The 23,323-nt window shown below is 40.1% G+C and overlaps 1 protein-coding gene and 1 long non-coding RNA gene across 5 annotated transcripts in view; one reads left to right on the top strand and one right to left on the bottom strand.

The window, feature by feature from the left end:
* LOC105478945 (RNA guanine-7 methyltransferase) overlaps positions 1-23,323 on the bottom strand; it is a 39,706-nt gene that overhangs the window by 5,458 nt on the left and 10,925 nt on the right. For 3 of the 4 annotated variants that reach the window (XM_071085739.1, XM_071085740.1, XM_071085741.1), the window contains exons 4-10: positions 22,580-22,705; positions 19,391-19,503; positions 17,662-17,843; positions 16,624-16,788; positions 13,175-13,292; positions 6,595-6,696; positions 5,516-5,549 (exon numbers count right to left, since the gene is read on the bottom strand). In XM_071085739.1, coding sequence (XP_070941840.1) covers positions 5,516-5,549; positions 6,595-6,696; positions 13,175-13,292; positions 16,624-16,788; positions 17,662-17,843; positions 19,391-19,503; positions 22,580-22,705 — 840 coding nt within the window. The remainder of the gene's footprint in view (positions 1-5,515; positions 5,550-6,594; positions 6,697-13,174; positions 13,293-16,623; positions 16,789-17,661; positions 17,844-19,390; positions 19,504-22,579; positions 22,706-23,323) is intronic. The other variant, XR_011617184.1, reaches the window with a different exon arrangement.
* LOC139360088 (uncharacterized) lies at positions 142-4,761 on the top strand. The gene is made up of 4 exons (XR_011617186.1): positions 142-235; positions 3,048-3,129; positions 4,147-4,185; positions 4,628-4,761. It is a non-coding gene; the product is annotated as an uncharacterized lncRNA (long non-coding RNA).

The raw sequence follows: 23,323 nt of genomic DNA, 5'->3' as shown, positions 1-23,323 counted from the left end.
GTTTCCTGCTTCGACTCAAAAGACAGCTAAATGAATTTACGATTCCTTGTTCTGAATCAAGTTGAAACCTATTAAAGGCATAGCTAACTTTATTTAGCCTCACAGACTGTTTTTTTTTTTTTTTTTTTTTTTTTTTTACAAATTGTAGCTCTGTGGCAATACCACGTCAAGCAAGTCTACTGGCACCATTTTTCCAACAGCACATGCTTGCTTCAGGTTTTTATATCACGTTATGGTAATTCTTGCATTATTTCAAGCTTTTCCATAATTATCTGTCATGACGATCTGTAATCAGCGATCTTTGCTGTTGTTGTTATAACTGTTTTGGTGTGCCACAAACTTTACAGAAGTGCCTTTGTAAGATGGAGAACTCCTAAATGTCATGAGTGCTCTGATGCTCCACTAATTAGCTGTTCCCCCATCTCTCACCCTCCCTCTCCTCGGCCTCTCTGTTTCTGGAGATCCAACAATATTGAAACAAGGCCAGTTAATAACCCTACAATGGTCTCTACATGTTCAAGTGAAACGAACACTTGCACATCTCTCACTTTAAATCAGAAGCTAGAAATGATTAAGCTTAAGCTTAGTGAAGAAGGCATGTCAAAAGCTAAAATAGGCAAAAAGCTAGGCTTGAAATCAGGTGTTATGAATGCAAAGGAAAAGTTCTTAAAATAAAAGTCTACTCCAATAAACACACTGGAATAACAAAGCAAACAGCCTGACAGCTGATTTTCAGAAAAAGTCTGAGTGGTCTGCAAAGAAGGTCAACCAGTCACAACATTCCCTTTATCCAAAGCCTAATTCAGAGGCCCTAACTCGCTTCAATTCTATGAAGGATGAGAGAGGTGAGGAAACTGCACAAGAAAAGCCTGAAACTAGAAGTTGGTTCAGGAGGTTTAAGGAAAGCAGCCACCTTCATAATGTAAAAGTACAAGATGATGCAGCAAGTGCTGATGTAGAAGCTGCAGCAAGTTCTGCAGATCCAGCTAAGATCACTGATGAAGGTGGCTACATTGACTAAGCAAGATCTTCAATGGAGACGAGGCAGCTTCTATTAGAAGATGCCATTGAGGACTTTCATAGCTAGAGAGGTCAACACCGGGTTTCAAAGCTTCAAAAGACAGGGTGACTCTCCTGTCAGAGGCTAATGCTGCTGGCGACTTTAAGGTGAAGCCAATGCTCATTTATCCTTCCAAAAATCCTGAGGCCCTTCAGAATTATGTAGAATCTGCTCTGCTCATGCTCTATAAATGGAACAAAGCCTGGATGACAGCATATCTGTTCACGGTTTACTGAGTATTTTAAGCCCACTGTTGAGACCTACCGCTCAGAAAAAGAAAATTCTTTAAAAAATATTACTACTCATTGGCAATGTACCTGGTCACCCAGGAGGTCTGATGAAGATGTACAAGGAGATTAATGTTATTTTCATGCCTGCTGATACAACATCCATTCTGCAGCCCATGATCAAGGGGTGATTTTCATTTTTAAGTCTTCTTATTTAAGAAATACATTTTGTAAGGCTATAGCTGCCATAGATAGCGATTCCTCTGATGGATCTGGATGAAGTAAATTTAAAACCTGATGGAAAGGATTCACCATTTTTTTTTTTTTTTTTTGGAGACAGAGTCTTGCTCTGTCACCCAGGCTGGGGTGCAGTGGCCGGATCTCAGCTCACTGCAAGCTCTGCCTCCTGGGTTTATGCCATTCTCCTGCCTCAGCCTCCCGAGTAGCTGGGACTACAGGCGCCGCCACCTCGCCTGGCTAGTTTTTTGTATTTTTTAGTAGAGACGGGGTTTCACCGTGTTAGCCAGGATGGTCTCGATCTCCTGACCTCGTGATCCGCCCGTCTCGGCCTCCCAAAGTGCTGGGGTTACAGACTTGAGCCACCGCGCCCGGCCATTCTAGATATCAATTAGAATGTTCATGCCTCATGGGATGAGGTCAAAATAACAACATGAACAGAAGTTTAGAAGAACTGGATTCCAATCCTCATGCATGACTTCAAGGGGTTCAACACATCAGTGGAGGAAGTAGCTGTAGATGGGATGGCAACAGCAAGAGAACTAGAATTATAAATGGAGCCTGCAGATGTGACTGAATTGCTCCAATCTTATGATCAAACTTGAACAAATGAGGAGTTGCTTATGGATGAGCTTGAGATAGAATCTGCTTCCGGTAAACACCCTGGGAACATTGTTGAAATGACAACAGAGGATTTAGAATATTAACATTACAAAATCTTAGTTGATAAAGCACCAGGAGAGGTTTCAGAGGAGTGACTCCAATTTAGAAATAAGTTCTACAGTGGGTAAAATGCTATGAAGCAGCATTGCATGCTACTGAGAAATCTTCTGTGAAAGAACGGTCAATCAATGAGGCAAACTTCATTGTCTTAACTGCCACAGCCACACCAATCTTCAGCAACCACCATCCACTGAGAGTATTTCTGTCATCGAGGGAAGACCCTCCCTTCACCAGCAGAAAAGATTTGGATTCACTGAAGGTTCAGATGACCTTTAGTATTTTTTACCAATGAAGCATTTTTAAATTAAGGTATGTATACTGTTTTCAAACACTACTGCACACTTAACAGACCACAGTACAGTGTAAACGTAACTTTTATATGCACTGGGAGATCAAAAAATCTGAGTGACTTGCTTTACTGTGGTGGTCTAGAACTAAACTTGCAGTATCCCCAAGGTATGCCTGTATATCTTCTAATAAAATACCAATAGATTTTAGGGCAAGAAAATACCTGAAAAGGTGACAAATCCTGAAAACATCACAAGGATGTTCGGGGCACGTGCTAGGATACTCAACCGTGAGTCAAGATCAAGTCCATCTAAGCTGGAGGCCTCACTCCTTGAGATGACTTCTGAAGGGAGGGTAGATGAACACAGCTAACTGCCTGATGGCCTCCCAAGACTCCAGCTTCTTGCTCTTCCAACCCAACTTGTACAGGAATACCATGGCAGTTTTTCCAAAATACTACTTTGGTCCTGCTACTATCTGCTCCTTATTTACCGGTTTCCAATTTCCTTTAGTTGAAATGAAACGTGGCTAGCAGCACAGTGACAGGACAGAAAGCAGGCAGGTGTTCATCAAGTCTGCTGCTCCTGCCAGAAGGTAAGGAGGAACGCAGTCCCCAGCACTTGTAGCACATCAGTGTGCACAGCACGTCAGCACTCACAGCTGGCTACTATCACTCATGCTGTCCCCTGTTCTGGGTGGCCTTCGTGCAGTCCAGCTTTGCCAAATCCCACCTCCCACAGGCCCGTACCAATTGCAAACAACCCCTCAGTCCTGTCCTCTCCTCATTTAGGGTCATCTGAAACCACTAACATGCTAGAGTCTGATTTTCAATACATTGTAACTTTCTAACTTGAAACTCCTAAAAAGTTCCACTTACTGTATAAAATGCCTTCTATGCAGGCATTTCAATTGGGATTTAAAAAATCAAATCGTGAACCACTTCCACTTCCAGAAACAAATCAATAGCAATTCTCGCCTTTCTCATTTAAAGCCATCTTCTAGAGGAGCAGCAGCTCTGATGATAGCTTAATGATCAGACCAGCAGAAGTCTAAAATATCGCTTGGGCCTTGTAGACTCGTGATGGCATGCAAGATACGCTCAACCCACGAAGCCCTCTAGCTTAGAACAGTGCAGTTCATCAAAGAGCCAAACAATCCTGGGGTGCTACACTCTAGGTGCAATTTGGCCATTGCTCTCTTCACACGTCCAGCCCATCTCTTCCAATTGTCTGGGGCCATCTAATTTTTCATTTGTACATGATGACTGAAGTTCAGACAAATAGGCAATATAAAAATACAGTTCTAAGCCACAGCCAGTACCACCATCATGATGACTCTTGATCAAAATTTACACCCTACTTTGGGACTAGCAGGATATCTAAGACAGGTAACCAGTCTCCACTGAGGGAAAAAGTAATAAAATCCATAGTTTATGCACACACTCACTAGTGTGTCCAACACTATCGCATGTGTATAACACCCTCCAGTCCCAGTTCTAGTCATAGTACCAATGTTCAGAGACACATAGCCTCAAAATACTGGTCTTGTTTACTCCTTTGCTTTTCTTCTCTATCCAACTCAGGAAGTCTTACTAAATTTTCCTTCTGCCAGGCTTCCACAAAACCACGGTTAAGATGACAGATCACTTAGGTAAGCTAATCACAGGTGAGCTCTGTGATCTTAGCAGTTTAGTTTTCTCATCTGTGAAAGGAGATATAATACTCATAAAGTCATTGTGAGGATTAAATGAGTTACAACATGTTATTATAAGGATTAAAGTTACACACACCTGCACGTGTTCAACACTCAGTAATATCAATATTATTACTACCTCCCAGATTTCATTAGTTTTCATTAAGCTCTCCTTCACCTTTGTTCCCCACTATAGTAACATTAGCACTTAAAAGTCGGCCTAGTAGTATATTTATTTGTGTCTGTTCCTTCCATTACAGTGTAGATTTCTACAAGGTAGAGATTTAACATCTTTATTTTACTTTACCTTTCACAAAACTTCATGTAAATCAATAATGTTTATCAAATGCATTGTCCTTAATGACCACTTGTGCCTCAACATTATCACCCACGATGTAAGGGGGATTCCTGCGGTAACAGCGAGGCTCTGCGGCCCGACTTCCTCACACCCACCGCTGAAGCACCACCGGTCTTCACAGATGTGCTGTGCTCTGGCTTCTCTTCTGAACACAGGAACTTCCCTTCAGAGTATCTCGCACCACGTCTGCCCCTATCGTGCACACCTGTAACGCGTCCTGCTCACGGATGTTTCACTGAACGTTCTAGTATTATTATGCTTCACGGTCACATCAGAGTGGCCAAATAAAAAGAAAAAGGCATGCAAGTATTCTATAAGCCAAAAATTCCACTAGAAATCTGAGGTAAACACTTCAAAAAGAGATGGCTACTTAGTAACAAATAGGCAATGAGATTGTCTACACGTGCTCACAAGTTTACGCTGAGAAGACCCCATGTACAGTGTGTCTTCTCTCGGCACGACACAGCTGTGCAAGAAACCAAGAGTAGACATATATAGAGACACAGGTATTTGTGTGTGTGTGTAAACACAAACACAACCTAAAATGTGTCAGAAAAACTCAAAGTTTTCAGATTTTATTTTGAGACAGTCTCACTGTGTCGCCCAGACTGGAGTGCAGTGGTGTGATCACAGCTCACTGCAGCCTTGAGGATCAAGCAGTCCTCCTACCTCAGCCTCCTGAGTAGCTGGACCACAGGCACAGGCCACTACACCGGGCTAATTTTTTTGTATTTTTGGTAGAGACAAGCATTCGCCATGTTGCCCAGACTGGTCTCAACTCCTGGGCTCGAGGAATCTGGCTGTCTCGGCATCCCAAAATACTGACTTCTGGTGTGAGCCACCACGCCCGGCCTTTCTGCAGGTTTTAATGATCACTTTGAAACAGGAACTTTGACATTATCAGTTAATCTATGCTGATGATATACTCACTTGTAGCTTCCCATTCTGATTTACTTAAGGTTCCCTAAAATTACAAAATAGAAAAAGAAAATTTTAGATTCAATATGGAAGTAAACATATGCTTATTTCTAAATAACCAGCACAGATGTCCAAAAGACCCTAACTTCATTGTAAATACACATTCAATTCACTCCTATAATGTGATTTGAGCATATAAAAGAAATCAGTGAGATTAACTTTGAAAGCCATCTTCTCACACTTTTACCCTCCTGCCAAATTCTCTAACTTGCAAATTCTCAAAGACTGAATGTATGTGAAGAGGGAATAGTGTGTGAGTGTGTGTGTGGGTGTAACTGGAAAATGCATCTATCTAATATTCTTAATCTGGAAAATGAAAAAACAAAAAAGGCCTATCTCGAAACAATAAACAGCACTGGTGGAAAAAATAAAATTTTTGTGTTTTTTCAAAGGAATAACAAAATAAAGTATATATTACACAAAGGAAATAAATTACATTTATGTAGCTATCAAAATATTAAAGATATGTGTTGCTTTGCACACACCATTAACTATAATAACAAGATCTAGTGATGTCATTTTTCCAGACATGATAAATGAAAACAATATTCTAAGATATTGGCAAAAATGTGCTATGAAAATATCTGTAATTTCCACTGATGACAAAGCCATAGTAGCAGCTAATTATCACTGTGGTACTATTGTAGTAATTATTTTTAAAAACTTTTACACAGAAATTAGTGTAAGTTAAGATGTAATTTTTTCCCATTTAAATTCCTGGACCCCTGAATTCTGTCTATGAAATGCTGTGATTCATTGGTGCCTACATTAGCAGGGAACTTGCACACCAAGCCTGTAATGTTTTCACTATCTTCACTGCCTTAGATATAGCACTCCATCTCAGTCCATTGAATTGAATTTTATTCCATATTCTGTGGTTATAACAAGTCAACATCACTTAGGGGAAACAACTGATTTGTAAGTCAATGAGCCCAAGTATTGTAAGCAAGTGAAATAATTTCCTATGTCTCCATATAAGACATGTTCTTTTTCTCATTCTCTATAAAATACTTTCAAAAATTAAAACTTACCAAAGGCAACTTTACTTGACTGTTCTTCATGTACTTGGCTGCATGTTCATAGTCATCCACCCTCTCAGAGACAAGTTTAGAACTCTCATTTGCAGGATATGGCTGGGGAAACAAATGAAAGTCCTAGTTACAATAACACACTGAAATTTAAAATTCAGAATTAAACATGCTAAATCACTGAAATAACATAATTAGAATAATTCATAAGTACTACTGCAGGAATACAAACTACAGATACTTTTGAAATATGAAAAAAATAAAGGAAGAATCCTCTCAAACCAATTTTTTAAAAAAAATTATACTTTAAGTTCTAGGTTACATGTGTAAAACGCGCAGGTTTGTTACATAGGTATAGATTCGCCATGTTGGTTTGCTGCACCCATCAACTCATCATTTATATTAGGTATTTCTCCTAACGCTATCCCTCCCCTAGGCCCCCACCCCATGACAGGCCCCAGTGTGTGATGTTCCCTGCCCTGTGCCCATGTGATCTCAGTGTTTGACTCCTACCTATAAGTGAGAACATGTGTTTGGTTTTCTGTCCTTGTGTTAGTTTGCTGAGAATGATGGTTTCCAGCTTCATCCACGTCCCTGCAAAGGACATGAACTCATCCTTTTTTATGGCTGCATAGTGTTCCACGGTGTGTATGTGCCACATTTTCTTAATCCAGTCTATCACTGATGGACATCTGGGTTGGTTCCATGTCTCTGCTATTATGAATAGTGCCACAATAAACATACGTGTGCATGTGTCTTTATAGTAGTATGATTTATAATCTTCTGGGCATATACCCAGTAATGGGATCACTGGGTCAAATGGTATTTCTAGTTCTAGATCCTTGAGGAACTGCCACACTGTCTTCCACAATGGTTGAACTAGTTTACACTCCCATCAACAGTGTAAAAGCATTCCTATTTCTCCACATCCTCTCCAGCACCTGTTGCTTCCTGAATTTTTAACGATCACCATTCTAACTGGCGTGAAATGGTATCTCATTGTGGTTTTGATTTGCATTTCTCTGATGACCAGTGAAGATGAGCATTTCTTCATGTGTCCGTTGGCTGCATAAATGTCTTCCTTTGAGAAGTGTCTGTTCATATCCTTTGTCCACTTTTTGATTTTTTTTTTTCTTGTAAATTTGTTTAAGTTCTTTGTAGATTCTGGATATTTAGCCCTTTGTCAGATGGGTAGATGGCAAAAATATTCTCCCATTCTGTAGGGTGCCTCTTCACTTTGATGATAGTTTCTTTTGCTGTGCAGAAGCACATCTAATTTAGTTTAATTAGACCCCATTTGTCTTTTGGCTTCTGTTGCCCAGGCTGGAGTGCAGTGGAGTGAACTCAGCTGGCTGCAAGCTCCACCTCCCGGGTTCACGCCATTCTCCTACCTCAGCCTCCCGAGTAGCTGGGACTGCAGGCGCCCACGATCATGCCTGGCTAATTTTTTTTGTATTTTTTAGTAGAGACGGAGTTTCACCATGTTAGCCAGGATGGTCTCAATCTCTTGACCTCATGATCCGCTTGCCTCGGCCTCCCAAAGTGCTGGGATTACAGGCGTGAGCCACTGCACCCAGCCTGCTTTTGCTGTTTTAGTCATGAAGTCTTTGCCCATGCCTATGTCCTGAATGGTATTGCCTAGGATTTTTTCTAGGGTTGATATGGTTTTAGGTCTTACATGTAAATCTTTAATCCATCTTGAGTTAATTTTTTTTTTTTTTTTTTTTTTTTTTGAGACGGAGTCTCGCTCTGTTGCCCAGGCTGGAGTGCAGTGGCCGGATCTCGACTCACTGCAAGCTCTGCCTCCCGGGTTCACGCCATTCTCCTGCCTCAGCCTCCCCAGTAGCTGGGACTACAGGCGCCCGCCACCTCGCCCGGCTAGTTTTTTGTATTTTTTAGTAGAGACGGGGTTTCACCGTGTCAGCCAGGATGGTCTCAATCTCCTGACCTCGTGATCCGCCCGCCTCGGCCTCCCAAAGTGCTGGGATTACAGGCTTGAGCCACCGCGCCCGGCCTTGAGTTAATTTTTGTATAAGGTGTAAAGAAGGGATCCAGTTTCAGCTTTCTACATATGGCTAGCCAGTCTTCCCACACCATTTATTAAATAGGGAATCCTTTCCCCATTGCTTGTTTTTATCAGGTTTATCAAAGAAGATCAGATGTAAACCAGCAATTTTTTTTTTTTTTTTTTTTTTTTGAGACAGAGTCTTGCTCTCTCCCCTAGGCTGTATTGCAGTGGCAGGATCTCCACTCACTGTAACCTTGGCCTCCCGAGCTCAAGTGATCCTCTACCTCAGCCTCCTGGGTAGCTGGGACTACACGCACAAGCCACCATGCTGGCTAATTTTAAAAAAATTTTTTGTAGGGACAAGGTCTCAGTATGTTGCCCAGGCTTCTGTTAAATTCCTGGTCTCAAAGAATTCTCCTACCTCAGTCTCCCGAAGTGCTGAGATCACAGGTGTGAACCACCACATCCAGTCTTACGGTCAACTTTTATCACAATCTTAGGATATTCACAGCTGGAAGAAGCTACATAATTTAATCACCATCAAGAACCATTTAGCAGCAAACACTTGCAACTTCTCTATTGTTAGCCAAAGGCTTTGTATATATAAATACAGAGCTTAAAGATGTCATAAAAAGAGCTAAATATTAAAATGATGGCGATTTAATAGCCATGAAAAGCATAAATAGCAATTACAAATAATACAAATAAAAAAGTCAAGTCAACAGAGAACCCTGTTTAATAATCTAGCCTCCAAATTACAGACATTTCCCACATTTACATAAGACTATGGAAAAGGGTCAGAAAAACATGCTGTGTTTTTAAGGGTATGCTGGCCAACTGTTTATCCAAATTACTTCAAGTGCTATTTTTAATCCGTTTTAAGTGATATCCCTTTATAGTATCTGAATTTTGGCTTTTAATAGATGTAAATCAGGCCTGGCTGGGTGGCTCATGCTGTAACTCCAGCACTTTGGGAGGCCGAGGCAGGCAGATCACTTGAGCTGAGGGGTTCGAGACTAGCTTGAGCCAACATGTCAACATCCTGTCTCTACATAAAATACAAAAAGTAGCCAGGTGTGGTGGCACATGCCTGTAGTCCCAGCTACTCAGAAGGCTGAGGTTGCCTTCTGAGTATCACTGAGGCCGGGGTTGGTGGAGGCGGGCGGGGGGGTGGGTGGGGTGGTGGTGGTTGTGGGGAGGGGTTACAGTGTGCCAAGATGGTGCCAGTGCACTCCAGCTTGGATGACAGAGCGAGACTCTGTCTCCCCCACTCCCCTACCAAAAAACAAACCAGATACATGTAAATCAAAACACAATAAATTACATAAAACATTTAATAGAACCATCTACTCTACAAAGTTTGTATTTTTTAATAATTCATTTATAATTCTTTGTCTTACAGCAACAAACCAGCTAGAAAGGAAGCACTGTAAACTTACAACTCCCTAATAAACTTTTAAGAAAGGATCTATGAATATCTGCTGTGCAGTCTTCTTTGTCTCTTTTTTTAATAAACATCCTGTGGCAAGTTCAGGCATTAGAAATTAACCCATTTATTTGCTGTATTAAAAGTATTCGGCTATTTAGGACTGCTGTATCATTAGCATAAGCCACTTTACTTTGTATCACATCCCAGCACAGGGCTATAAGAAAGAACACAGACTATCAATCAGGTTTTTGGAACTTTAATTCTACGTGTTGTAGTTTTACCATATCACAAAGCCTCAGAACTTCATTTCTAAATGCCTGCCAAACTATTTTGTTGTACACTTGTTCTTTAACTTATCCTCCATGTGATTATCTGCTTATCACTGGACACCCAGTTTCTCTTCTCTACCGATTTTAAAATTTATTTTTTGAGACGGAGTTTCAGTTTTGTCACCCAGGCTGGAGTGCAGTGACATGATCTTCGCTTACTGCAACCTCCACCTCCCAGGTTCAAGTGATTCTCCTGCCTCAGCCTCCCGAGTAGCTGGGATTACAGGCGTGCACCACCACATCTGGCTAATTTTGTATTTTTAGTAGAGATGGAGTTTTACCATGTTGGCCAGGCTGCTCTACAACTCCTGACCTCGGGTGATCTGCCCGCCTCGGCCTCCCAAAGTGCTGGGGTCACAGGCGTGAGCCGCCACGCTGGGCCCAAAACTTATTAAAACATATATATCTTAGTGTCTCCTCTAAAAGCAGTTACTTTTCCACAAGTGTCCCTAGAATATTTTGCTGGTGGAAAAAAAAGAAAACAGGTGTCAGGACCTAGAGTTGCATGGCCTACATCTTTTCATTCTTTCTTCTCTCTGTTCCAATGCTCCAGGAAAGCAGAAAAGTTGTACTGCTTCTAGTGCTGAACCCAGACGAAAGCTGGATGCTTCAGGAAAAGACTTTTTGTGGCAAATATCAAGACACAGATCCATTTAAACCTCTGACCTGGTCAAAAGCAGTGGCATCTGACTGCTCTTTCCACCACTGGTCTGATCTCAAAGTCCCTCCAAACCGTCCCCCATTATGCCACCCAAGTAGCGTCCTAACTCTTATCTGGGCATGTCCTTTCCTGCTCCCAGTCCTTTACATGCCCACCAGAGTGACCTGGTCAAGAAGTAGGAAAACCAAAGGACATTTCAAACTACATGCTATTACTGCTTCTGTCCGTAGACAGTCATGGTAACAGGTCATATCCCCAAGTGCAGTACTGGGAGAGATGGAAGACTGCTGAAGAACTGTGAAAGCCATTAGTACTAGTTCCTCAAACATCCCCTGTGCACTCAGGTTTCTCTGCCTGTCCTCTACCAGTCTTCTTCCTTCCCAAAAGGCCCTCACTGCACTTGGAATGCTTCTTCAATACTTCAGTCCAGTTCCCATCACGGACTGCATAATTCACAGAAACAACATGCCATAAAATTCTTATTATCCCATACCCTACTATACCTAAGTACATTTTGACATAAATTACACAAGTGAATTCATCACCCATATGCTAAGAGAAAAGCTAAATAATTGACCACTGTCACGCAAAGCACCATCAAATAAAGGCGATATGCTAAAGGTATGCTGTGTATGTGGGACAGGGGGACTTATCCACACATGGTTTGCTAGTTTTCTCCTCTTCCTCAAGACAAACAAAACAAGCCTCCCTTCCTAATATAAAGCCAGTAAAAACATTCTTAGACCTAAAGTATAGGAAATACAACTAATGAGGAATATAACATTTTACTGATTATGTCTCTTTAAAGACAATTTAGAATTTATAGAAAGTTTTCCCACTCAACATTGTGGGAGTGGCTGGGTGCAGGTGCAACTTCAACAGGAGACTTTTGTTTGAGTATCATCTAAAAACTGAAGAACATCAAAAGGTTAGCATGGCCTTGAGCAAGTCATTGATCCTCTGAGCCTCAGGCTGCCTACTAAAAAATAGTGAAAACTGGCCAGGTGCAGTGGTTCACACCTGTAATCCCAGTACTTTGGGAGGCCGAGGTGGGAAGATTGCTTGATGAAGTCAGGAGTTTGAGACCAGCCTGGGCAACACGGCAAAACCTCAGTACAAAAGTTTAAAACTGAGCCAGGTGTGGTGACACAAGCTTGTAGTCAGTTACTCAGGAGGCTGAGGTGGGAGGGTCACCTTCCAGAGGGTGAAGGCCTCAGTGAGCTGTGATTGCATCACTGCACGCCAGCCTGGGCAACGGTGTGAGATCCTGTCATTAAAAAAAAAAAAAAAAAAAGAATAGGAAAAATAAAGGAAAAGTTACTGTTCTGCCTACTTCATGGAGGTCATTAGAGCACGCTTAAAGTACCTAAACTGAATCAACTCTCTAAAGAAGTTTAATGTCCACTTGATGAATATAATTCTACTGATCAATAATAAAAATGCTCACTAAATATTTTAGGTCTGTCCAACCAGAAATTGTCTGATAAGGAGAAAAAGGAAAAACAATCAATGGCTATGTGCTTGAAGCTTATACAGGTACCTTCATTGCTGCATTAGGTCAGGAGAGGTCTCAGCAACAACACAGTCTAAAAGACTGGAGCCTGCTAAAGAATTACCACACAACAAAATTACGTACAGTGTGAGCTCCTCTGGACACTGGCCAGGAAGGTTCTAAATTACTGTCGTAACCAAAAGGCACTGTTGTAAAGAACAGGTTCTCAACCTGGGGCAATTCTGCCCACGAGGGGACATTTGGCCATGTCTGGAGAGTTTTCTGGTGATCATAACTGGGGACAAGAGTGTTACTGGAAGGCATCTAGTGGGCAGAAGCCAAGAATGCTACTGAATATCCTACAATGCACAGCATCCCACAGCAAGGAAATATCCAGAAGAAAATGTCAACAGTCCTGAGGTTGAGAAATCCTATTTTAAAGCAGTACTATCTAGAAAACAGAATTTGGTAACAGCAGTATTCGTTCTTTCATCAAGCATTTACTGAGCATTCACCATGCAGTTTCTGTATCAAGCTCTGTCCTAAGTGCTGAAGAGCGTAATACATGTAACTACTTCATGATCAGATGGCCTTGCGAGGATGTCAACAACAGCCGAACAAGTTCACCATGACTGGAATTTTTACATCTTCTCTAAATACTCACCTCCAAGGCCTGCATTCGTTTTAACAGCATTTTATTTTCATTGTTCTTAATCTTTTCTTCGTAGAATTCCAGAAATGTTTTTTTGTAGACTAGTTTCATATTGTATTTCTTTGCCATTCTGTCCAAAAAAAGATACTTAATGAAAAAGCTTCTGCATGTTTGTAATTCCCAGCAGTGACATCTTCTGGACTTAACTAAAGCAGCTACCATTTCCTCGATAAATTCACAATACAGTCATACAAAATGAAGCAAGAGTAACATGTCACACCTAAAAGAAACGTGCATTCGAAATCTCAGGGGGTTTCAGAGAGCTCTACTGGTATGACACATAGGTCAGGAAGCAAATGGTCAGCTGTGGAAGGAAGCTGTGGAGCTGTGAGATGGGGAAGAAGTAGTGTAGGAAACTCTTTTCTACTGATTCCATTCTACTTTACTTGATCTCTCACAGCTGCACTGAACACAGCCGCCGACTTCCTTCTTAAAGATTCACTTTCATCTCTTGACTTCTCTGGCAAGATACACTATTAATTTTTCCCCTACATCGTGGACTGCTTCTTCACAGGTTTTTTTTTTTCCTTTTTACTTGCAGGTTTGTTTTTTACCCAACTTCTAAACTTCAAGGTTCTGAAGAGTACAGTCCACAGTCCCACTCACTTCCACCCCACAGCTATCGGTAGTTCAGCTCTCTCTCATCACTCATGGATTCTACCGCTTATTAGAAATCTTCACCTGCATGTGTCACTGGCACTCTCTAACTTCCCATATCTAAGGCTGAACATCACTACTCTTTTTCTGCCAATCTTTGCCACTTCAGTAAATCCATCTAGTGATCCATGCCATCTCCCCCTTTTGCCCGCTGTGCTCAATATACATCACTAAGTCCTTTCTATTTTACCTAGAAAACATCAATTTCAAATAGGTCAACTTCTTACCTCCTGCATTTGGCACCATCCTGCTGCTTCAGTTGCCATCACCACTCAGTGGTACCAGTCCATAAACTCACTTTGCTTGTCCCCTGCTTCCATTCTTACTCTCCCTCAATGAATTTTCCAATCGCAGCCAGATTAAGCTTCAGAAATGTGGACCTGAGTCATGTCTCTACCCTCCTTAACACCCTCCACGGGGCTCCAGTGCACGCAGGACACAGAACATGGTCTCTAAGACATGCATCTGTAAAGGAATGCTGCCTCGTTTTGGGACACCCCCACTATCGGTCACGATGGGCCTTCTTTCAACATCCTGGACTAGCCTAGCCTTCCCACTGCAGGGCCCTCACACACGCTGTCCTCGTGTCAGGAGCATTCTTCCCTCCAGTCCTCAGCTGCCCACCTACTTTTCCATCCTTTAGATCCTGACTCAAACATTGCTTCTTTACAGGTATCCTCCTTAAATCTTCTATTATATTAGGTCCCTCCATTAGACTCTCAGGTGTTTTTTTTCCTCACTGCATTTACCAAGTTTATAATTATATATCTGTAGACAACAAGAGGGAGCCTGGAGATGACTTCAGGCAGCAGGTAAAGGAAGAGTGGAAGGAAGTGGGGAAACCCTGAAAGTTAGGTTGGAGAGCTCGTGTACAGGGTGGCATTTGAGGGGACAGGGCAAGGGCAAACAGAGGCCACCGAGGTTTCTATGTAAGAGGTTCACATAGGGCAAACAGGGGCCACCGAGGTTTCTACGTAAGAGGTACACGTAGGGCAAACAGAGGCCACCGAGGTTTCTATGTAAGAGGTACACGTAGGGCAAACAGGGGCCACCGAGGTTTCTATGTAAGAGGGTCACGTAAGGCAGACACCAGGGGCCACCGAGGTTTCTATGTAAGAGGTTCACGTAAGGCAAACAGAGGGCCACCGAGGTTTCTATGTAAGAGGTTCACGTAAGGCAAACAGAGGGCCACCGAGGTTTCTATGTAAGAGGTTCACGTAAGGCAGGATTCTGTTACTTCAATGCATCCTCCTTGGAAAGGCAACATGAGCAAAATTAAATCTTTTATTCCAGCCCATTCTCTTTGTAAATCTCTAAAATAAACCTTTAGAAATGAAACCAAGTTTCACACCTAAAAAATCTCATGATTCCAAGAACTGAGGCCCAATTTGAGTAAGTTTTGCCACACAAAAAGCTTCTGTTCAGTTTCTTAATGAAATGGCAAAAAGGCATCTCAAAACCCCTACACATTTTCAGATTCTATTTCATCCAATACTGTTTCAATAAATAATCTTTTAAAAAATTAGATATTAAAGTGATGACTTAGGTTTACCATCATTAGGCAAAATTCAAGTTAAAAAAAAAAAACACAAAGACCTCTAGGTCTTGCTCAGCATTTAAAACGAATCTTTTGTTTTACACTGTTAACTAAAACCTCAAGCTAACATATTAAACATTCTCAACAACATGCCACAAACAAGTTCTTTTTTAAATAAAGTTGAAGAGCAGTAACATTTCCCCCAAGTTTATTAGTTTTAAAAACTAAAAAGCAAAATGCAATTGATATTTTTAAATTTTGTAATGGTTTATATTTATAAAATTATGCATAGTATTTTCCTCATGTTCAGTCACAATGCTACTTGGCTTTCTTATACTATTGAATAAGCTATTACAGAACTCCTGAAAATACTGTAACCCTAATTTTAGACTGAGTTACAATTAAAATCATCACCAAGCAAAAGTAAACAGACAATATACCTCTTCTTTTTCTCAGTTAATATTCAAAACAAAAGATTTTTGTTTCGAAAAAGTAGAAAATCAAGTTCAATCAATCATGACATGGCCTACATTTAAGCTGACTTTTATACTCTCCCCACCAGGGAAACTCTGGAAACCAAGGGGTATCACAAGGCCTTGAAGCCTTACCTGGTAAGGCCCAGTTACCCCCAGCTTTTCCTGTGTCTACAGTTTGCCAGGACTCCTAGGAATTCAGGCACATGGGAGAATACATTCCTGAATCAGGATTTTAACATCGACACTGCCTGTGAGACATAGGCAATTTCAAAGCTGTAGTGAAACGCAAACAACTTTTAATGCTCATCTCTGTCAACAGGAAGACCTTTGATTTATGAAGACTCATTGTTTATCATCAAAGCGACCAACAGTCACTAAAAAAAAAACTTTCGCTATTTGCAGTGTCAGGCGTTTTGTGCCACAAGCTGAAGGCAACTGGTTCCCCTTTTCACCCACAGGATTAAAAAATTCCAGGAATGAGAAAAAACTAAGTTAGGCTATATGAGACCTATGGCAATAATCCCCCAGATTTGAGGCTAGTCTTTTTTTTTTTTTTTAAAAACAAAACAAAACAAAACAAAAACCAAACCAAAACAAAACAAAACAAAAAAACAAGACTATACTTTTTCTTTGGCCCCCATTTAAAATAAAGAGTAAAAGAAATACTGCTTTTTCCCCCTTTTCTTTCCCTTAAGACAAAAAGAAAAGAGTGAACAGATTAATCTTCTTACTCATTTAGCAATGGAAAATAGACCAAGAATTCAGGAACATCCACAACACCTTCCAGGTTGAAGTCATATTTGCAGCCAAATAAAGGATAATCTCCTTTCTTCTGAAATTTCACAGTATATATTTCATTTCCAAATGATTCTGTTTCTGAAGCTTCAAGGCGTCTTCTGTCAAGGTTATCCCCCAACCAAAATAAAAAGAATAAAATTGTGATTAATGTAGACTTATTTTGATCAGATTTTGCATGTGAAGAACTACATGATGCACACTTGATTAGCTTTTTAATTAGATATGGGCTTTTTTTTTTTTTTTAAAGTGACAAGGTCTTAATCTGTCACTCAGGCTGGAGTGCGGTGGTGTGATGATAGCTCACTACAGCCACCAGCTCCTGGGCTCAAGTGATCCTCCTGCCTCAGCCTCCTGAGTAAGGACTACAGGGGTGTGCCACCACGTTGGCTAATTTGTAAATTTTTCGTAAAGACAAGGTCTCACTTTGTTGACCAGGCTGGTCTCAAACTCCTGGCCTCAAGCAATCCTCCTGCCTTGGCCTCCCAAAGTGCTAGGATTATAGACATGAGCCACTGCACCCTCCTGATCTCAGTTACTTTTAAGAAGCAATATACTAAAAGATCATCAACAGTCACACCAATAAAATTAAGCTGGAAATAGGAATCACTCTCATGAGCGCTGGTTAAGTCTCCGTAACTGTCTGTCGGACCTGCAGTTTGTCTATCACTATAACTTCAGTCTCTAACTCACACATGAAGATTGGTTCAGTCTCCGTGACTGTCTGTCTGACCTGCAGTTTGTCTATCACTATAACTTCAGTCTCTAACCTACACATAAAGATGAACTTTTAAAAGTTCATCTGTAAATTTGTCTATTGAATTTAAATTCTGAATGCCTACTCAAATATCTTATGAGTGTGTTCAATACTTATAAGATTAAAATAGCATACTTTAATAAAATCGACCTCTGGTAAACATTTGCTACTTAATACTGAATATTTTATAAACCACAATATATTTAAAAGTACTTACATCAATTCAAAGCTATTGGGAGTAGTACCAATAAAATAGCCCCCAGGGCTAAGTCTCTCACACGCATTTCTCAGCATCATGTCAGCCTGTTCATAGGACTCAAATGAGTAATGACAGACAAACTGACAACTGCAGATGTCAAAGCACATTTGTGGGTCACGAAATTTTTCAATCAGAAGTTCCTGAAACAAATTAAAATGAGTTAAGATTTTGAGGTAACTACAACACAGGTTAAAAACCTTTTAGTAAATTAACTTCTAGAATGTAAGGTTCTTCCTTTCCCTCACAATCTTCAACCTATGCTTTCCCTTGTACAATAAAGGACACACAGAAATCATGCACGTATTCTAGTTTAACAGAATAATCTGATTCCCATTTTCACAGTATTTAAAAACTGAGGAATTCTGAAATCATGTTTAAAATATATTAGTCAATTACGACATTTGAAGTTGATTCTTTCATCACTTTACTTGACAGCTAAAATAAAATGACATTCAACAATAACTTGGGTTAAAAAACAACATCTGGTGTTTGGCATTTTAAAAAAAATGCAAAAATGTTTTGAAGGTATTACAACTTTCCGGCAGTACACTCCCACTTATCTTTTTCACTTTCAAATTTCTTTTTTTTGTTTTTTTGTTTTTTTTTTGTTTGTTTGAGATGGAGTCTCGCTCTGTCGCCCAGGCTGGAGTGCAGAGGCCGGATCTCAGCTCACTGCAAGCTCCACCTCCCAGGTTTACGCCATTCTCCTGTCTCAGTCTCCCGAGTAGCTGGGACCATAGGTGCCCGCCACCTTGCCCGGCTAGTTTTTTTGTATTTTTTAGTAGAGACAGGGTTTCACCGTGTTAGCCAGGGTGGTCTCGATCTCCTGACCTCGTGATCCGCCCATCTCGGCCTCCCAAAGTGCTGGGATTACAGGCTTGAGCCACCGCGCCCGGCCCACTTTCAAATTTCAAACAAAATGTGTATGATTAAAGGTATCTACAACGTTCAACGAGCTAATAAGTCAATGAAGAACAAAAAGTTCATGGTGAGACCTTCACCCCTGAAGCAGTTCTTTATAAGAAATTCAGAAACAGGTGGAAGGTAGGAAAAAACCAAACAGGCTCTGATATGTTGGGAAACTAATAAATTATAAGGTGAACAAGACATAGTATAAGTTCAGTTCTATTTCAAAGTACTGGGAAATAAATGATGTCCACACAGAAAAGCAACAGCTAATTTTAACTCGAATTGTTAAAAGCAAAAAATTACAAGTGTTCAGTGAGTCATTTAAGGGAATTTATCATAACAGAATTTCCAGTCGAAAGTGAAAATGTCTGTCCCAAGGTTTTTAAAGTTTCAAAACATATTTTAAAAAATGAGTGGCCAGGCACCATGGCTCAGGTCTGTAATCACAGCACCATGGGAGGTGGGGGGATCACCTGAGTTCAGGAGTTTGAGGCCAGCCTGGGCAATATGGCGAAACTCCATCTCTATAAAATACACAAAAATTAGCTGGGTGTGGTGGCATGTGCCTGTAGTCCCAGCTACTCAGGTGGCAGGAGAATTGTTTGAGCCTGGGAGGTGGAGGTTTCAGTGAGCTGAGATTGCGCCACTGCGCTCCAGCCTGGGCGACAGAGTGAGACCCTGTCTCAAAAAAAGAGAATAAAATTTTTTTAAAAAGTAAAAATTGAGTTGATTTTTAAAACAAATTATTTACCCAAACTGAAAATGAAAGACACTGTACCTTTGAGCAGTCAGCAGTTATAAATTCTGCACTGAAAATATATTCACTATCGCGACGATTTTTCATGTCCTCATACCGCTGCTGACACTGTTTGATAGAAACATCAGCAATATCTGGAAAGATGGAAGGGTATTAGTAAGCATCAAGACAGAATGCCAGAAATTGAGACACTGATCTCGACTGATAAAACTCTGGCATAAAAGTCAGCTTTAGTACCAGTGAAAAGGTTTTATTTCTTTTAAAATAAAATTAAAAAAAGGGCTATATTCTGACGCAAATACCCTATCAGTTTTCAAGAGGAACTCAAAGCGTCTCAATAGGTATGGATGCTAGAAAAGTTCTATCATGATTTTTAAATGCTTATTCAAAGTAAAAAGGAGAAAGTTTTATTCCAATCTGAATTATAAAACCTAACACTATCAATAAGCCCAGTTTTGGAAATACCAAGGGTATATTTTTATAATAAAATGTTATCTGCCCTTTTCTTCCTTTTTGAGACAGAGTCTTGCTGTACTGCCTAGGCTGGAGTGCAGTGGTGCGATCTTCACTCACTGCAACCTCCGCCTCCAGGGTTCTGTGATTCTCATACCTCAGCCTCCCAACTCGCTAGATTACAGGTGTGTGCCACCATGCTCAACTAATTTTTTTGTATTTTTGGTAGAAGATGGGGTTTCACCACGTTGGCCAGGCTAGCCTTTAACTTCTGGCCTCAAGTGATCCACCCTCGCTTGCCCAAAGTGCTGGGGATTATAGGCATGAGCTACTGTGCCTGGCCTGCCCTTTTCCCTGTTTAAAGATTCACACTGATGATGCAAAGGCAATGGTAGGTAAAACACTGGGATCTTATCACAGATACAAAGTAGCAACACTAGGTAGTACCGGCAGCACTTCGTGTATTCTTCACCACTATACAATACAAAGGGGGAAAAAACAGTTTCATTTAAGAACGCCCTTGAAAAAATACTGAAAATTAATTTTATTAAACCTGGGCTTTTGAATACACACTTTTAAAAATGTTGTGTGATGAAATGGGAAGTAAGAAAACATTTCCGCTACCTAACAAGGTTTGATGGTCATCTTCAAGAACATTACCGATATGACTGTTCTGAGTTTTGAGCTGTACTGGCCACTTTTTTTCTGAGAAAGTCATTTTGACTTGAATCACTGACAAACCATGGTTATGCAGACTTGCGTAACTGGCACACATTTTCCTGAAAATGAACAAAGTGAACCTGTCACTTAAAGTTCCCCCACCCCTGGGCTGCAAACCAGTACAGGTCCGTGGCCTGCTGGGAACCAGGCCGCACAGCAGGAGGTGAGTGGCAGGCGAGCCAGGCTGCACACTCCTTACAAGAATCTAACACCTGATGATCTGAGGTAGAATTCCATCCCCCGCTTGTGGGGAAAAACCGACTTCCATGAAACTGGCCCCTGGTGCCAAAAAGGTTAGGGACCACTGATTTAAAGGGAAACAATGGACAGCGTATTTGTTGCCAAAAATAAAACTGACTTTCAAATAAGAATTACAATCCTGAAAAACTTGTATTGATCACTGTGGGCTGGACTTCTTCCCAATACTTTTCTGATTGGCAGTGATACTAAACACATGATTTTTTGATTCTCAACAATTAGATCTGCATAACTTTAGTGAACAATATTTTCCAAATACTATAAAATTATGCAGGAAGTGCAAGACAGACCAATGGATTTTAATGTTACACAGTATAAAAAGTTCATCAGTAAGGTTTCAGATTCCATATTGTAACTACTCTTTAAGAAACTACCACTTACTGAGTTTTGATGTAGTAACAAAGATGAATATCTACAATTATCAAAAAAGGCTATTAAACTACTCCTTTATTTTACAACTACATATCAACCAAAATAAAATCACAACATATTGGACGCAGAAACAGGTGTGAGAATCCAGCTGTCTCCTGTAATTCCAAACTCTAAAGGGATTTGCAAAAATGTAAAAGCCAGCCTTCTTACTTTTATTTTAATGAACTAAAAAATATTTTCAAATTTCTCAGCTTTAATTTCTAATATAGTAAATATCAATAGCTACTTACCATAATTACATACAAAAAAGCTTTCTGGGGTCCTCAATAATTTTTAAGTGTACAGGGCTCATAAAACCAAAAATTTGAGAACTGCTAATTTGGGCAGTACTTCTGTAGTGGTGGTATGTATCTCTTTTAACTCACCACATCAGAAAGATGCTGACGTCTGCTCGTCCCACTTCAGTGTTTAGACTAACTGGGCTAAGGTGACTGATTGATTGATTCATTGCATTACTATCGACTTTTCCCTTAATGGCTTCGGTAGTAAAAAAAAATTATTGCCTAGATCTATTATTTCATAAAGAATGAAAAAATAATTTTCTAATTCTATCATTCCTCTTCGATTTATCTGATTAAAAAAAAAAAAGAATTGCCCTTTTCAACCATCTGATTACAAATGTTTGATTCCCTCTCCTTAATTTATAAGTTTCAGAATAGTAAGTTTCTTAGCAACCTCCAAGGGTGAACAATGTTTTTTTTCTGATTTGATGTGTCCAACTGCTATTTTTTTTTAATGTTAAAATTGTCCTATTTTTGCCAATGGAAACCTTTTCAAGTCTGCCCTTTAGACATGACTCCAACCATCTTTGATAGCTTCCGTTCTTTTGGGAAGGAAACGTTATCCCAGGCTTATGTAATCTTACTATAAAATAAAACTATCAGGAAAGTCTTGTAACTAATTTTTTGTTGTTGTTGTTGTTTAGAGATGGAGTCTTACTCTGTCACTCAGGCTGGTGTGCAGTGGCGCAATCTCGTCTTACTGTAACCTTCACCTCCTGGGTACAAGCGATTCTCCTGCCTCAGCTTCCTGAGTAGCTGGGATTACAGGTGTGCACCACCATGCCCAGCTAATTTTTTGTATTTTTGGTAGAGACAGGGTTTCACAATGTTGGCCAGGCTGGTCTCAAACTCCTGACCTCAAGTGATTCACCCACCTCTGCCTTCCAAAGTGTTGGGATTACAGGCGTTAGCTACTGCGTCAGGCCGTAACTAATTAAAAAAAAAAAAAAAAAAAAAAACCTCATCTCATGCATAGTCCCAGATATCTTGTAATCAGAGATAATCCTTCTTATTTTCCATTTACCTGACTACAAATTATTCTTTCTCATATCATTATTTATCTTACCAGTACAAACTAGCTTGTTAATTCTTCCTTTTTTCCATTTGAGCAAATCTCCACCTTTACCACATCCCAGGTCCAAAACAGTGATATCACGTTTTTTCTTCTGTCGTACCTTTTCCAAAAATTCTCCTAAGAGACAGAAATCAGTCACAATAAACTACCTCTTCTTCAATTTTACTGAAGTATAAACTGTTACCTCTAATAACCTACTATCTTTTGCCCAATATGTAACATAAACGATTACACATCCATTTATGTAATTTGTAACTTTTGATAAGTAACTAAAAATATGACTAAGAGTTGATTGATCTGATCCTCTGTCATTAAAGAGTATGTGTCTGGTGTTTTGGAAAATTAAGGCAGCATTTTGAATGTTACTTTCAAAAATGAATTTTAAATAGCAGATATGTAAAATTCTAATTAAGACAACACAACACTTGTTGAGGATAAGAGAAAAAGCTAACTAAGGATGAGAAAAACTAATTATTCATAATTTGTTTTGTAGCTTTCTCTAGGTGTTTAACAGCAGACACATAAGTAAACCAAAGTTGTTATGGAATGATAAAAGAGCTTGATTACGAAAGATGTCAGGCTTACCACCAAGAGAAATATAAAAACTAGAAAAACAAAAAAAAAACGCACTATGTCTTTTAGTTTTAGCATCATCAGAATTTGGTAGACCCCAGTCTACTAAATGACATTAACAGCCAACAGATAAAATCAGTAGGCCTCCAAACATCAATAGGC

The sequence above is a fragment of the Macaca nemestrina genome, chromosome 19 (assembly GCF_043159975.1).
Source record: "Macaca nemestrina isolate mMacNem1 chromosome 19, mMacNem.hap1, whole genome shotgun sequence".
Lineage (NCBI taxonomy): Eukaryota > Metazoa > Chordata > Mammalia > Primates > Cercopithecidae > Macaca > Macaca nemestrina.
The sequence above is the reverse complement of the archived record's forward strand: the minus strand, read 5'-3'. Positions and strand labels throughout refer to the sequence as shown.